We start from the raw sequence: 15939 nt of genomic DNA, 5'->3' as shown, positions 1-15939 counted from the left end.
TCTTTCTCGATTTACTAAAACCGGAACTTGTATATGACAGATTTCCGTTTATTGAAGGTATCGCCCACAATTCCAATGGCTTCAGAGCCGCTAGCTCGGAAAACAGCATGGAGGGAGATTATGCGTTGTAGGAGATACAAAAAATATCGTTAAAGGCGCACAAATGTACAACATACTGGAAAATTCCCTAGTTTGAGGTGGGAATTTTTATTTATGTGGTTCATGTAACTTTACGTTAGCGTTTGTGGAAGGATATTTAGCATTCTGGACTGTGTATGCTGTAGTAAATCTACATTTGTGTTATTAGCATGCTAGCTTGTGCTTGTAGTTGGTCGGATTTGACAATTTAGCTTTCTTACGTTTGTTATCTGCCACTGAGGTCGGTTTTTATTTTTATTTATTTTTTATTTTTTATTTTTTTGACTGTATGACTGTTGATTTAATACCGTAAAATCAAAACAGTAATGCCTTCATTGCTAGCTAGCTAGATAAATGCTACAGTTGGGATATACTGTTCTTATGGCTAACCAAAGTTCTGTTCAAGACAGGCTATGTTTAGGCTAGTGTTCCAAGGAGTTCCTATTTCTTTCCGTTCTAATTTGCTTCGCCGTAGTTTTGTTTTTATTATTATTATTATTATTATTATAATTATTATTATTATTATTATTATTATGACCAACACCCACACTTTATCTTGCTGCGGTGTGACGTTATAGCATCCTGTCTGGTTAAATTACATGTAAAGTGTCAAATGTTAAAAATAAAATTGGGTGTATACAGCTGGAACTGTGTAGAATATTCGCAGCAATTTGGCGAGAATTTCGTTTTCTAGTTAATTACTTTAAATAAAATGATCGTAAACAAATTTCATGTCGCGTTTGGCGCAACCATTGCAATAGCATTTGAACACCTGACAACACTATTGTTTACAATGAAATCGCGCACACTGCAGTTCAGCAGTCAAGCGGACTGGGGGGATAAGAACTTACGGGTTATATTGCTCAGAATTGCATTCCCAATCTTTAACATTTGGTCCATTTCTAATCTTTATTTTATATTGATTGCACGTAGGTTCACTGTTGATCACGTCTTTGTACATATTGTTCATTTCTTTCAGCTGTGGGCCTATGCCAGACAATACAGGAAAATACAGGAATGTTTGCAGAATATGGTTTTGCCAGTTTGCAAATTTGGCCTTTTATTTTTTATAACAGAAAAGTAAAATTTAGAATGTATAACAATCAATTGACTAAATTATATGTTAAATGAGCTAGTTATACATTTCAAATTATGGAAAAAGAAGTAGAGGAACAAATAGTTGATTAACATACTGTTTGTTCCCTCATTACATGTTTCCTGCTGATATTTCTCACAAACATTTTTTTTGCATCCTAAAGCATTATGGCACAGGGAATTGCTGCAGGATATTAATAGAATCACTGTGGATTTGTAACTTGAAATGTCTGAGCATTGTATAGTTGGCCAGACCAGCCTACAACTCTGATTCTGTTTCATAGGCAAGTGTAAGTAGTGAGTTTCCAGTTGAAGCAACTAGGTCTTTTCTGCATTTGGTTAAAGCAGCTATTTGTTGGATTTCACCAAACTCTCCAAGATTGATCCAGCTTAATCTTAATTAATCACTGCTTTATCCCAGCCAGTGACCTTGTTATGTATTCAGTAAGTGAGACTATGGAGAGACAGTATATTTTAACTGACGTTTATGCTGCAATATTTGACTGCAGCACATGAAAGGCATTACCCATAAGTGGCTGCATTTCAGACAAAATGTGCTTGACTCCAACTAAGTCAGTGGATATGGCAGTTAAGGATACTGGGGTTTAGGATATTTTGTTGTGGCTTTCATTTTGACAGTAACTCGACATAATAGTCTGATGATCCCTTTTGTTTTGTTTTTTAGCAGGATGATGCGCAGGTCTAGGATCAGCGTGCGGCCCAATGTGAGGCCTGGGGCGAGAGCTCTGCCCTCACAGGATGGACAGTCCTCCCGGGCTGCTGCTGACAGTACCCAGGCGACCGAGAGCGAGGGAATGCCATCGGTATCCGCGGAAACCACACAAGCAGGAGACAAGCCTGCGGAGCCTGTTCTGAGCTTAGAGAACATCTCCCCTGACATGTAAGACATTATTCTTATAATAATACAGATGGGCAAAATTCTCATCCAACCAAAGTACAGACATATCAAAACAAAACCAGGTCAAAACCTAGTATATGGCTGGACCTAACCCACTTCATCTGGCCGACCAATGGTGTAACTTCATCAATCACTCAGTCACAGACATTGGCGTTTGTAGGGCTGGCCCCGCTGTTGCGGTCCGGCAAAAAATTTAGAAAACCATATATTGAGGTTGCACACTTTTATTAACTCTAGAAATACATAGATCAACAAAGAAACAACTTTTCAGAGGGGGAAAACTGATGACATGTTAATAAATGTAGTTTTGAAATTAAACTAATGTGCACGTTAATGCCATTCTTTTTACAATAGAAATACTCGTTAGGCATTGTGTTTCCCTGCTCGATGATTTGAACTTTCTGCATTTGTTTTTGCCTGTACTTGCTGTAGGAAGGAGACAGGACAGAGTTTTCAAAACAGTGGTGGCAGTGACAGCACAATTTCTGTGCTGCAGAGGAGAAAGCGCTTCTCTGCCACGCCTAACCTGGCCAGGCCCAGAGTTAACACAGCTTCCTCACGCACTACCACGAGGGTTCCCAAGTCCCCGCCCCCGAAGGTGTCTACCCTGCCTCCTGCTCAGACCGATGCCCTAACCCCCAAGGACAACAGCACTGCCCACAGTCTCAGATCTCCAAGATGGCGGAGAGCATCGGGAGGTGGCAGGCAATCCAAAATGCAAGGCAAACTGGCACCCCTGTCCTCCTCAGTCCCATCCTGTAGCAAACAGGCACCCTCGTCATCAATTGCCCCAGCCCCTGGGCCTGTCCCTCAGGGGAGGAAAGAGAAAGAAGCATCTGTACCACTCCATTGCTCTAAATCAGACCTGGAGAAGTCATCCCAAGAGGAAAACCCCCTCCCAGACCCATCCCCAGTCTCTGTGATGCAGTCGCAGAGTGCTAAACTGGAAATGAAGTCTCCATTTTCATTGCCCCTGGCAGCCCAGAGCATTCCGTCTGATCGAGAGAGGATTGCAAAGCTGAGGGAACTTATTAAACAAGAGCAGAGGAAACAAAGGGTGAGGAAAATCAGGCGCTTCTATTAATATCCCAGCCTGTCTCCATATGCAATTTTATGGCAATGGAGAAAGGTAGTTTTTCATGCCCGGTCCCCAGTCAGTTTCCAAATCTGCCAAGTCACATCATTTTGTTATTGAAATGCAGTTAATTCAGGCTGAAGTTACTGTTGTGCAGCAGAACAGGAACAGATGGAGATCTGTTATGATTAATATGAAAACGGCTGGAAAGCATTATTTAATGAGCGTCCTGTTTCTGATTTGCAGAAACGCAAGAAGGGCAAATCCCACACCTGCGAGCGCAGCACCCCACAGGACCACAACAAGATGACAATGAGAGACCTCATCTACTACCTGCCAGAGTCCAACCCCATGAGGTAACGTTCCCCTTTCCTTTTAAGGAGTGTGTCTGATTACTCTGATGCTTCTCCTGCTATTTAAATGAAGGAAAACCTTTACTTATTTTGTGATGGTATGTCTCAGTCTCAGTATATGAAATAATCAGATTTTTTTTTTAAAAAGAAGTTTTATTTATAATGGATGTTTATGCTTACGTTTGTAACATTTGTATATTCAATCTCAGGCCTTACCCTGATGAGGATAATAGGCCAGCAGAGAGTGTGATCCCATCTTCACCAAGCAATGAGTAAGAATGCTACTCATCCTGTTAACATTTTTAAGAATATATAGTATGTGAATAAAGCAATTTGATTGAGCTTCAGCTCTTTTAATGAAATTGTGCCGGCAAGGCACTGGTCTTGTAACCTAAAGGTCACAGGTTTGATTCCCGGGTAGGACCCTGCCGTTGTACCCCTGAGCAAAGTACTTAACCTGCATTGCTTCAGTATACATCCAGCTGTTTAAATGGTTGCTAATGCTATGTAAAGAGCTGTGTAAGTCGCTCTGGATAACAGCGTCTGCTAAATGCCTGTAATGTAATGCAATGTGTTCTTGCTTAATCTGCTGCCTCTGTTGTGGTTGCACTGTTTTCCTTGCATGCATTAGAAACCGACTTGAATTTTGAATGTCATTACCGCCTCTATTCAAGATTACCTGAGCAGCCACAGGATCTAGAGGTGGAAGAAGAGCAGCAGGAGGATCCAGAAGACCATGGTGGTGATGAGCCTGCAGAGGGGGACCAGCTGATAGGGCCCAGGGTGAAAGTGGCAGAGGATGGTACCCTGATCCTGGATGAGGAAAGGTACCAGGATGTCCGCCGTCATCTAACTGCTCTTATTTCATTGGCCTTCATACATTCATTCATTTCGAACGTTTATACCTTCCAAACCTGCTGGAAATGTATTTATTATCAGCATTTTTATATATTTTTTCAACTTCTTTTACAGCTTAACCATAGAAGTGGTGAGAATGAAAGGCCCAAATTTGGCAGAGGAAAATGACCCCATTTTTGAGCGTGGCTCTTCAACAACCTACTCCAGCTTCAGGAAAACGGTCTACACTAAGCCTTGGACCAGTAAAGGTAAGATGACTCTACAGCCATGCATTATTCAGAATTTATTTACCTTCTATTGTTTGTGTCTCTTGGTACAAAGCACTGTGAAAGGATGGGATCAAAGTAAAATAAATATTCATAATCATGCTAACTCACATGCGCACACACACACACATTTTCTGAATATCAATACGTATGTATGGTTTTAATGTAGCCCTTTTACAAGAAATTAAGAAACAAGCCCGAGTTTGATCACGTCCTGGCTAACAGCACGTACTTACCCGATTGGCATCACTGGGCACATTTCACTTGCATGCACACTGTTCACTCATGCCTACTATGTGTGCAGTGCAGATGAGGTTTAAATTCCAGTTCTAAGATAGTTAAGCATCTGAGTTTCACACATTGCTGGTCTGGTGTTCTTCCAGAGACTGAAATGTTCTTCCTGGCCATCAGCATGGTGGGGACGGACTTCTCCCTGATCGGCGAGCTCTTCCCTCATCGCGCACGGACAGAAATCAAGGTACAGGCTCCCACTTGGAAATCGGCAATAGGTGAAGGAAAAACAAACAAGAATAGCACACTTAGCTGTTACTCTTATGAATAACATTCATTAGAACTCGCATAGAGATCAAGTACTTTGTCTCTTAGCTGTTGATGACAACACAGCCAATTATGTTTGTAGCAAACTTTATTGCTGTTACTTCCATGCCGTTTTACAAGAAATGATCATGGCAGTAAAGTTCCTGAACTGCATTTTAAGAGTCTGGAACTTCATTGAGCTGTTTGCAGTCTGCTTACTCATACAAATGAAATGTGTGACGAGAGCAGAATATTGGGCCCGTTACTTTTGTATTGACATGTTTCTCTTTATTTTGTGGGCTAATTGGCCAGGTAGCAATGTCTTGGCATTCTGCAATGATGAAAGTCATAGTACGTTATTACACGTATCAAACAACTATGGTGCATGTTGCCGTTTAGCTAGCTCCTAATATATTTATCTTCGCATTTATACCGATATTAGTCGAGAAGAGAGAATGGCGGTATCAATAGTTCAACTGGAGACTAGCCTATTTGATAAAATGGTAATGGATTTTTTGCACTAAGCCCAAGTGTTTTCGCCACACCCTGGAAACCACCCTTGAACTGTCATTGTAACTGAGTAAGTGCCTGGCTGACTTACTCCACATTATAAAATTCCACTTGCGGGATAACAAGGGTGCAGTGGTATCTGGGGGCTTTTCTTAAACTTGTTAAGCTGCTTTTAAAACGTGTTCGACTAAGTGTAGTGTCCTATAGTGGTGTGATAAGTGTCCTATGTTTATTATTGGCATTCCTCTTTTTCTGCAGAACAAATTCAAGAAAGAAGAAAGGGAAAACTCTTGGAGGATTGACAAGGCATTCAGTATGTGTCTTTGAACCTGTCATTTAATGAAATTACTAGTGTTATGTTACATTTCACTTCAACATTTTTCCTGCTTCAAGAAAAAGGCAAATATGACTTATGGAGTATGTTTCATTGTGAATTATAAATACATTTTCCTGTGCCTTTCTGGCTGTAACATATAATTAAGCTGTGGGGTGATCCTCATTTCAGAAGAGAAGCGTAGCTTTGACCTGGAGTGCTTCAGCAAACTCCTGGAGAGGATCTTAGCTGAGGAAGAGCGGAAGAGAAAAAAATCCAAAACCAGGGGCTCCGTAGGACAGAAGAAACGAAAAAGAATAGCAAAAGGTGAGAGGAGAATGCACCTTTATGCACCATATAGTAAGGTTTTCATAATTACCAGTGGATTCAAATTTTTTTCTGATTAAGCGTTTATTTAGTCCACCCACAGCATTGTAGAGTCAGAATTTCTCCCCAGTCTCCTCACTCTCTTCCCTTGTGATTCTTAGGAAAGAAAGCAGCTGCTCGGAGAGCCCCTAGAGCCCAGTCTGCCGAAGAGGAGCTGGACAGCGATGTGGTGGAGGGTGACTCTGAGATTGCAGAGAAGGAGAACGAAGACTGCTCCAACGTCGCGGAGGCAGGGGCCCACGCCACGGCCGCCAGAAACAGCCGTAAGAGGAAGACGAGCAGGGAGGGAGAGGAGTCTGCTGATGGAAGGAGCGTGAAAAACAGCAGACCAGAAGGTGCAGTAACAGGCATGACATCACACAGAATGGGCAGGAGCTTTATTGACGGTGACTAGGTAATGCTTCCCATAACTCTTGGGCTTGCAGTAACTCATTATGTTCCCTCTGGACTCGGCAGATGAGGGTGCTCTCAGTGACGATTGTGAAGGTCCTGTGTGTGACGTCCAGGCAGCTGCTCCAGATGTGGACAGGTAACAGGAGTTTGACAACCACCTATGCTTATTTCACAGCTTATTTCTGTTGTGTGCAAGTACAGTTTTATGTGCAAGAAATGTACTATGTGGTGATATGTTCAGGTTAAAGAAACCGGAAAGCTCTATACGGGGTAGGACGGGGCCTGAAATCATGTCAACCCATCTCTCCAGGGGCCGCTTTCGAAGACCCACCCCTAACCTTGGAGCAAGATGGGCTAAGAAGGCCCCGCAGCCAGGGGCAAAGAGCAGAGATGAAGACGTGGAGAACAGCAGCTCCAAGGTACAGATGGTTCTTGCGGAACTATCCGGTCTCAGTCGTTGCGTGCCTCCTCTACAGAATGGGCACACATTAAGCAAGAAGGGATCTGGAAATGTCAGAGCCAACTGCTCTTCAAAATATCTGATAGATCTTGGACATGCTATCAGTCATTTTTTATTCCTCTAGAACATTTTTGTTCGTTTTGAAGCTTTACTTTGTGTGGGTGGTAGTATGAGAATGTTGAGCATCATTGTTTAAATGTTAATCATGCATTGCATTTATTTACATTCTCACGTATTGGTATACGTTATTATGTCCACTGTGGTAAATCCAGCACTTAAGAGTAGTGGATATTGGTGTTACCTTTCAATCTTCAATCTTTCAATCTGGACTTGGTCAAGGAGTGCAACTCTGCCTCTCCTTTACGTCAGGCTGGGCCTGGCAAGAGAGGCAAACCCAGACCCAACCTGACTGCGGCACAGCGGAATGGGCGGGCGGGGAAGCCAAAACTGGTCACCCTGCGGGCGTCTGTGCCAGAATACAACGAGGAAGAAGAGCAGGACGAGGCCCATCCCGAGGAGGACTTCCGCTACCCCATAAACCCAGAGGAGCAGAACCAGGCACCCGCCTTCGTGCCCCTCAGCCTGCGCTCCCCACAACCTGTGCCAATGGAAGTTGTGGAGACAGTGGAGGAGGTGAGAGCAGGGCATCCCTCCTCAAAATGCAAGATAGGGATGCCAAGATATAGGCCTTCCTCAGTCTACTGAACATTCATGCAGTTTTTTATGGTTCTCTAAGACTAACAAAGACAAGTACATTCTGAAGCTCATCTTTGCTAATGCTAATATCTTTTTGGTGCAAGTATAGTGCTTTCGGTGATCTGAGGCCATTTTCATACTCTCATCCATGTTGTTTTTTTCATATTTGTGTGCCAGTCATCATGAATCATTCCCCTTTTTCATTATTTTGAACCCCTATCTATTCACAGAGCTTCCTACTGTTTAGCAGAGCATTGGTCATGCATTTGGAATTTACTACCTGCTGTGAACTATTTTTCTTTAATGGCAAACATTCCAATGTCAGTCATTCAGAGCTTTGTGAATAGAACTTTGTGACAAGTCCTGCATGTTTTAGCCTCATGTTCTATTGTTTGTTTTCCGTAACCCCTCCCTCCATCTCACCTTGTTCTCCGCACAGCTTGAGATTTCCATGAATGTGTCCGATGTGGTTGGCACTGCTGAGTCTGAGCATGCCCTCTGTGCTCAGCCAGTGTGCCCGGGGGCACAGGATGAGGTTGTGCTGTCCACTGAGCATCAGCTGGACTTACTGGTTGTAAGTGATCCGTCTAACCCTACAGTGTAACCCACTTCACCCTCCCCACGCTCTCCCAAATACAGCCGTGTTCAGCTAGGGACACATTTATTTATTTGTTTGTTTGTATGTTCAATCTATTTCTGTATTATTAGTTCTGATCTGTTTGTTTGTTTCTCTGTAGGATGTGATTGAATTCTTGTCCCCAGACCATGTTGCAGGTAGGTTTGGCTTCTCATGTACCACTTCTCTGTCTCTAAAGACCATTCAGAAACAGAATTCTCTTATGGGTTCCACTTGTGTGCTCCACAGGGTCTGAAGAGAGCTATAATGACGCAGCCAGAACTCTGCTGACAATAAGAAACCCTGAACTTCTCTCTTTAGCTACACCTGAATACAGAGGTAAGAGAGAAGCTTTGCTCACCACACCAGTTGAATTCCAGTTACTGGTGGAGCTGGTGATAACACAACATATCTTTTGTGACTTTTGTCACTGGACCAGAGGTCGTCATCACTGAGGAATTTCTACGTGCCCAACCGGAAGAGTCGGAACCTGGGGAGAGCCTTACGTCAGCTGACCAGTTACAGTGCAGCACAGAGCGACCACAAACAGTGTCCTCTGACCTCCCCGTCGCTGAAACTCCACAGTCTGATACACAGTCAGCACAGGATATGGATTCCATATCTTTGATAACTGTGGAAGAGTTTGAGTCCAAGTTTGTGAGACCAGAACCTGTCTCAAAGACACAGAGCTGTGAGACCACCAGTCTGGAAAACACTGGTGTACCAGAGGAGTCTCCCAGTCAGGAGAGAGCTGCACCTGCCTGGTAGGTGTTTCCATAGAGGTGTTTTTATTGGATTTGTTTTACCATGTTCTGTTTGGTGAAGACCTTGTCTTTTACAGTGGTTACCATTAGCGGTAGTAACATGGAATGCTTTGTGACATTGTGTTATGTTTCAGCACTGGAGTTACTCTTGAAGGAGCCTTGGGTCCAAAACCCTCAGTCCAGAATGTTCCACCAGGCAGGAGAAGCCGTTTCCCAAAACCAAAACCCAACCTGGCCCGCACGTCCCGGACCCCACGTGTAACTCCTGCCCAGTGCACTGGTGAGCCAGGAAACCATAATTTTAATGTATATATTTATGGTTAATAAGCAGCAGATGACTCTTTAATATATTTATTAAAGTTGAACTATGCAGTTGTTCCCTGCACTTGGACCGGTACTTCTCTCTAGGGTTTTCGTCATACTTGTTCCTGGTTATGGTTATACACTTTGTTGTACGTCGCTCTGGATAAAAGCGTCTGCCAAATGCCTGTAATGTAATTTATTTCAATTCCCAATAAATGCTTTTTTGTTTGTAGAAAACTGTGCTGCTACTGCCCCTGTGGAGCCTGTGTCTCTGAAAACTGTTGAAGTGGAGAAGGGAGCAGTGGACATTTACCCAAAGGAACAGGTCCAGGAAAGTCAGGAGAGCAAGGGCCCAGGCGAGGAAATGCTGAGCCAGGATGAGGCCCCGTGGTAAGACACCTCACCACAGACTATTAGTGACAGATTCCATGTATGCAGTTCTGCATGTTTTAACTGTTTTTTTTTTTTAAAACTGCGTGTGTTTCCGTGTGCGTGCGTGTGTGCACTGTGCTCGTTTGTTCTCCAGTGTGGGAGATTCTCAGGTTGAGGGGTTGGGGTCAGACCTGTCTAACCAGAGTGCGCCACCTGCTGGCACAGCAAGGCATTTGCCCAAACCCAGCCCTGTCCTGGACACAGCTGTGCAGACCCCTTGCGTTACCGTGCCCCTCAGCACCCCTCTAGACCCCAGTACAGGTGAGGACCCTGGGTAAGACTGGGGGAGGTAGGGTGGTGACTCAGCCATGACTGCTGTGTAGGATTCTTCAAATCTTTTACCCGCCTCTGCTAGCCCCCTGCTGGCCAATACGCTGTCGTGCTGAGATTGCTCAACTCAGACATTCGGTGCTCCTGCAACCAAACTATGAGTGGAAATGACAAACTCTATATTCTAGCTTTATTAGTAGACGATACGCTACAGCTATGCTAAATATAGAGTTTCTAAGTGATCTAATTGTTTTTCTTCCCTTTGTGCACACTTATGTAAACCGCTTTACCCAAGTGATCGAAATGTTAATGGAATCTAGTCATGCTGTCTTTGAATATCCTTGAACGAGGGCTATCAATTATCTTTCCCTCACTCTCACTCTCTCTCTCCCTCTCCCTGCCTTTTGCTTCCCCTCTCTCTTCCTCTCCCTCCATAGGCCAGCAGCCTGCGTTCATACTGGCCTTATATGAGGTGTCCCCGCCGCTGTTGGAGGAGCCTGACTCTGGTGTTGATCCGCCGGGCGCCATTACTGCTGAGCTCCTCTCTCCAGTGGAGCTTGTAGACGAGCAGCGTGCACCAGCAGCCACACAGACTGAGTCACAAAGGTGGGCTTTATGTACACATGTGCTTTATTACTTATCAGAACATTAATAAAATATTACATAATATAAATATAATAAAATATTAATGCGAGTGGGGATATAATATACAAACAGTTGTATAAAAACCAATTGGGCCAATTGCAGCTTTCTCCCCACACTCATGCTTGTCATTCATTTCCAGTTATATTCTGCAAAAGCAGAATGCACAGTGCAGAGCTTCCACTAGACTGTATCTTTAGCATGTGGTACAAGTCCTCCCAACAGCCACTGCTACAGTAATTCTGTGCATAATGCTATGGGTCTGCAGCAGGTGTGCAACCTCAAACATGCCATGCAAATGTCTATGTATTAATTAAGAGTAGGTTAAAGGTCATAATTAGCTAGAAGTAGCAGAAATGTCTGTGCTCTGATAACGTTTACTTGCTATTGCTGTGTGGTGATGTTGTGCATGCAGCCCATTGCTAGCCCAGCACATATGATGTTTGTCTCTTAGCTGTGACCCACTGAATGTGGTGGCATCAGTAAAGATGGGTGCAGAAGGTGGCCCAGAGCCTCACCCCCCGGCTCCTGCTTCAGAGGAGCAGGGAGAGCAGCTGGATCTCAGCTCCATAAGGGAAAGGACCGAATCCTCCACAGGTCTCACAGTAAGTCACAATGTTTTCTTTTGATGGCATTGATAATGCCTATATGTGTTTGATATTGTTTGCTTAAATTTCAATCCTTTATTTTTTTATTTTATTTGCAGGGCAAAAGCATGGCCAGTCAAGTTGATTCATGTGGTAAGATGCTGATGTCTCCTTTAATATTTCATATCTTAAAAATGTAAAGAAAAATTTTCCCAGCAAAAAAAAAGAAGAAGAAAAAAAAAAAAAGAAATGTGTGTTTTCAGGCCATAATACACCCAATGGCACTGGGAAATATAACCTGAATAATTACAGTGCTGCATTTTTTTTTTTTTTTTTTTGGGATAAGGATCATTTCTCACTGTTCACATCAAATAATTATCTCTGTTTGAACCACACTACCAAAAAAGGTCAAATTAAAATTAACAATTAAAATTTTTTTTTACAAGGTTTGATTTAAAATGTACAAACATAAATGAAACAAAGTGTAGTAGATTAATGGATTAATAGATTAGATATTGTGTAAGATATTTTTGACAGACTGGATATAATTGAGCCAAATTCAAGTGCCTACTAAAATGTGGATCATTCATGTGAAAGTATGGATGATCAGTCTTGGTTTTTATACTCAGATGGGATAAAGAAATGCTGCAGAAGGATTACTGCATGTTGATCATGATATGTGTTCTTTCTGAGAGAGAAGACTGAACATTCCATTGTCTTCGTATGTAGAATCAGGCCATCTGCAGGTAAAGCCTCGTGGTTCCACTCAGAATCCTGAAGACCCCACTGAAGGTGACCGGATTGTGTTCAGAACGGAACATCTGCCCACTCCGGAGCAGACGCCACCACAGGCCAGGTCGACACATTACACGCCACCTAATCCTGCTGCCCAGAACACCAGCACAGAGGCACCCGCCAAGCCTGGGCCGTCTACCACAGAGGATACACCCCAGGGGATTGTGGGAAGTTCTGACCTCCCAGAGCTGGACAGGGAGAGCAGCAGCATTGCTGAGGGTGCAGGAAGCAGCAGTGCTGGCTCAGAGTCTCAGATAAGCCATCACGCTCTGCCAGCGACCTCAGATGGCCTGGTGACTAGGTGAGAGTCCTGGAAACCTGCCTCTATGTAGCTATGAATTGGGCCCTTGTCCTGTCGACCTGAGTCTGTACTATGACCTGTTTTATTACAGGCGGAATAAATCAGTCCATATGTCCGAGCTGGAAATTAGTTTTATATATTGGAACCTCAGATAATTTGCCTTTGTTCTGTCTCTTGCAGGACTGGCAGAAAGCCCAAAGGCTTCTTATCTTTCATCTCTGACAAGAGCACCGCCCGGTCTGCTAGTGCTGCCCGCTCTGCCAGGCCTTCGTGTCCGAGGCCGCAGGTCAACACCTCCCGTACAGGGAGGAGAGCACCGACTGTGAGCCCACCACCATCCAGAGCCACAGCTGCTAACAGCCAGACGGCCGCTAAGGTAAGCTTTGCCTTTTATCTTATTTTTATTTTTTTTAACCTTTTCATCTTCTTCTCTTGACACTGGTCTAGTTCACATTACTTTTGTGTCTGCAGTGAAGGTATTTTATGACATTTTAGACTTTACATATATCTGATTATGATAACCTTCATATGCGTGAGGCTTTTATCTTAATATGGCTGCCTATCGGATTACTGTCCAATGGGCAACTTCCAGTTTAGGCATGGGGGATTTTACAGATCCAAGGAAATGGGAAGAACTGCCAAACAGTTGTAGCAGAGTCTTAAATCTGTTTGAAATTTTAATATACATATTCTTGGATAAATTTGGTGATTCCCTATCCTCTGCTAGCTTGCTACCTCTCAAGCCACTACATCGAGTCAAGATGAGTCCTCTTCTGTCAAAACTTCAAAGACTGACGAAGAACCAACAAGCGTTTCTGAATACTTCTTCAGTGACATCTTCACACCAGTGGAAGAGCATGAGTGATCAAAAGGCAGGAGAATGTTTGTGATCTTTCGTCTGAGCAGGATCCCTTATTTGAGTCTTGTCCATGCTCTCACACACACTTTAATCTCAGTTTTTCCAGCTACCCAGTCTCACTGCCCAGTTCAGCTACCCACAGCAGACATGATTCATAAGAACTCCAACATGCTTGGAAAGAAAATGGATGTGATCTCTCAGATTGTCCACTCGGACTACGTTCTGCACTCCTGTTTGTCCCAAGTTTGTCCTAACATTTTCATCGCGTGTATTTATTTTTATGCTATTATGCTATTTACCTTTTATGGTAACCTACGCAGAATGATTTAGATTATTTACTTTTTACTTTATCATAATTATATTTATCTGTAGGGTGTGTTCACATTAGACAGTTGAATTACTAAGTCATTATTGGATGACACGTGAAATGTTATTGCTGTCAGTGATCAGATGCACTGAAAACCTATGGTTGAATATCACCATAAATGATGATTGGCTTACTGTATGTGTGAAACAGTTTATTTGCATTAGGTTATATTTCACTTTACAGATTTAAACTAAACTCAGATTTAATCAATTTTAGTCTGGGCATTTTATGTTTTTCAGGGGGTTCTAATCTGTAGTGTTGATCATTAAAAGTACACTCACATCGTAACAGTGGTCAGGGTAGCTACATTAGTTTCTTGATATCTGTCTTTAAAAATTTATGTTACATACAAATTGAATTACCTAAAGTTTAGATGTGCTAGTCCCAATATCGGTACACATTGTTCTTGTTATTTCAGTGTCGACTGAATAGAAAAGGCAAGGAGGCTATCTTCTAGGAATTCCTGTGTTTGTTAGCTGTTGGAAGTGTTTTATTAAGAACAAAGCATTGAACTGAACTTAACTGAACTGACTTTAATTTAATTGAAAACAGAATTTTCAATTCATCCACCAAACCGAACAGTGTTTTCGTCAGCAAAGGCCTTACATCTTTATTCAGTCAGCTGTCTCAAAAATAGCAGCCCAGCAGAAACACGCATTAACTCATGTTTTCTTACAAATTATGGTTTCAGCTCTTTTTATATGTATATACACTTGGGTAAAAGGAGGATCAAAGTAAATGCAGCTTTAAAAAGCATTTCAGTAGCCATTATCAGTTAGCATTTCCCATTATATTTGATTTTCAGGTCTGGAATTTATCACGTCATTTCAAAGAACCACTCTGGTTTCTCCTTGTTTGATTGTAAATATGTGAACACAGTATTATATTTATTCTTTGAATTTCCCTAAACCTCACCATATTTTGTTGTACAGTAAGCACTGTTCAATAAATATACAGATGGACCCTGTGGTGATGATACTACTTCTGGCATTGGCATATTTAAGAGTAAGAATAAGATTAACTAACAGTAATATGTTTTATTCATAAAGCGCCTTTTTCAGACCCGAGGTCACACCACTCCAAATTTTCAAAAAAGAAATGTCTGTACATGACAGTTCAGGGTATATTCAAACCATTTTCTCACTTTTGTGCTTAATTTTTAGGGTTGTCTTGAATTGAGTTAGCTGTAAGAAATTGCTTTGTTTTAGTACTAAATTTACATAACATGTCATTTACATGCACCTTGTGAGAAAGAGAATCTCAAATATTTAGAAGAGATGGTTGAGTGTCATACTTCAAGAAAAGAGAGCATTAGGAGCTGACAACAGATTTTTCATGTTTAACTGTTTGAATTTTTGTTTCAAGTTTCCAAATACAGTTGTTCAATATCCCTTCTATTGTAGAGGAGTAGTCTTAAAATTGCATAACTTAAAATTACATAAGCCAATGAGTGGCAATGTTTTTATTTTGATTTTGATAACCTTTTAACAAATAAATAGATTTTAGGTGATATAGTTTGTGTTTAATGCCCTGTTGATGTATTGCCAAATTTAAATTTCTTTATATCCTGGATTAAATGATCTTGTCACTGTACAGGGTGATGTCTCTTATCAGTCAGGTGGAAAATCCAGGCACAGGGGAATGTCAACTTGATATATTTGCTTTGATGATGTTGTTCCTGTCTTTTCTTTTTGGCTACATCACACCATTACTGAAACTGCTGTAAATGCATTTCACTTTTAAATTCTGGCATCTGGTGAACATCATGCATCCCCTGTTTTGTTGTACTTCATTTGTACTCAAACTTAATTGTTTAACTGTAATTTATGTAAAATATGTAAATAAATTTTATACAGTTATGGGTCTTATTTGTATATTATTGACTCTCTTAATCTTTGTCTTTTTTATCCTGTGAAGATTTTCCATACAAAAACTTTTCCTCAGTCCATTTAGTTTTCAGAATGAAGATAATCCTTGTTACATCGCAAAAGATTATTGATTTA

At 41.9% G+C, this 15939-nt stretch overlaps 1 protein-coding gene across 3 annotated transcripts; it reads left to right on the top strand.

Moving 5' to 3' along the window:
• The first annotated feature begins 63 nt into the window (after positions 1-63).
• LOC118212958 (transcription factor TFIIIB component B'' homolog) lies at positions 64-15795 on the top strand. Of its 3 annotated transcripts, none has more exons than XM_035391519.1 (27): positions 64-197; positions 1922-2134; positions 2585-3209; positions 3474-3583; positions 3790-3852; positions 4255-4407; positions 4553-4686; positions 5088-5182; positions 6010-6064; positions 6257-6391; positions 6553-6786; positions 6908-6980; positions 7155-7263; positions 7674-7937; positions 8440-8574; positions 8738-8774; positions 8866-8955; positions 9056-9380; positions 9515-9660; positions 9917-10073; positions 10210-10376; positions 10823-10991; positions 11482-11632; positions 11734-11767; positions 12344-12710; positions 12891-13086; positions 13438-15795. In XM_035391519.1, exons 2-27 carry the CDS (start codon positions 1923-1925, stop codon positions 13573-13575), a joined length of 4374 nt encoding a protein of 1457 aa, XP_035247410.1. In that variant the 5' UTR covers positions 64-197; position 1922; the 3' UTR covers positions 13576-15795. The 3 variants fall into 3 exon arrangements, with proteins under 3 accessions (XP_035247410.1, XP_035247409.1, XP_035247411.1); XM_035391518.1 differs by having other exon boundaries at positions 1919-2134; XM_035391520.1 differs by lacking the exon at positions 8440-8574 and having other exon boundaries at positions 1919-2134.
• Positions 15796-15939: the final 144 nt, after the last annotated feature.

This window comes from Anguilla anguilla, chromosome 14 (assembly GCF_013347855.1).
Source record: "Anguilla anguilla isolate fAngAng1 chromosome 14, fAngAng1.pri, whole genome shotgun sequence".
NCBI lineage: Eukaryota > Metazoa > Chordata > Actinopteri > Anguilliformes > Anguillidae > Anguilla > Anguilla anguilla.
This window is presented reverse-complemented; position numbering and strand designations above follow the sequence as displayed.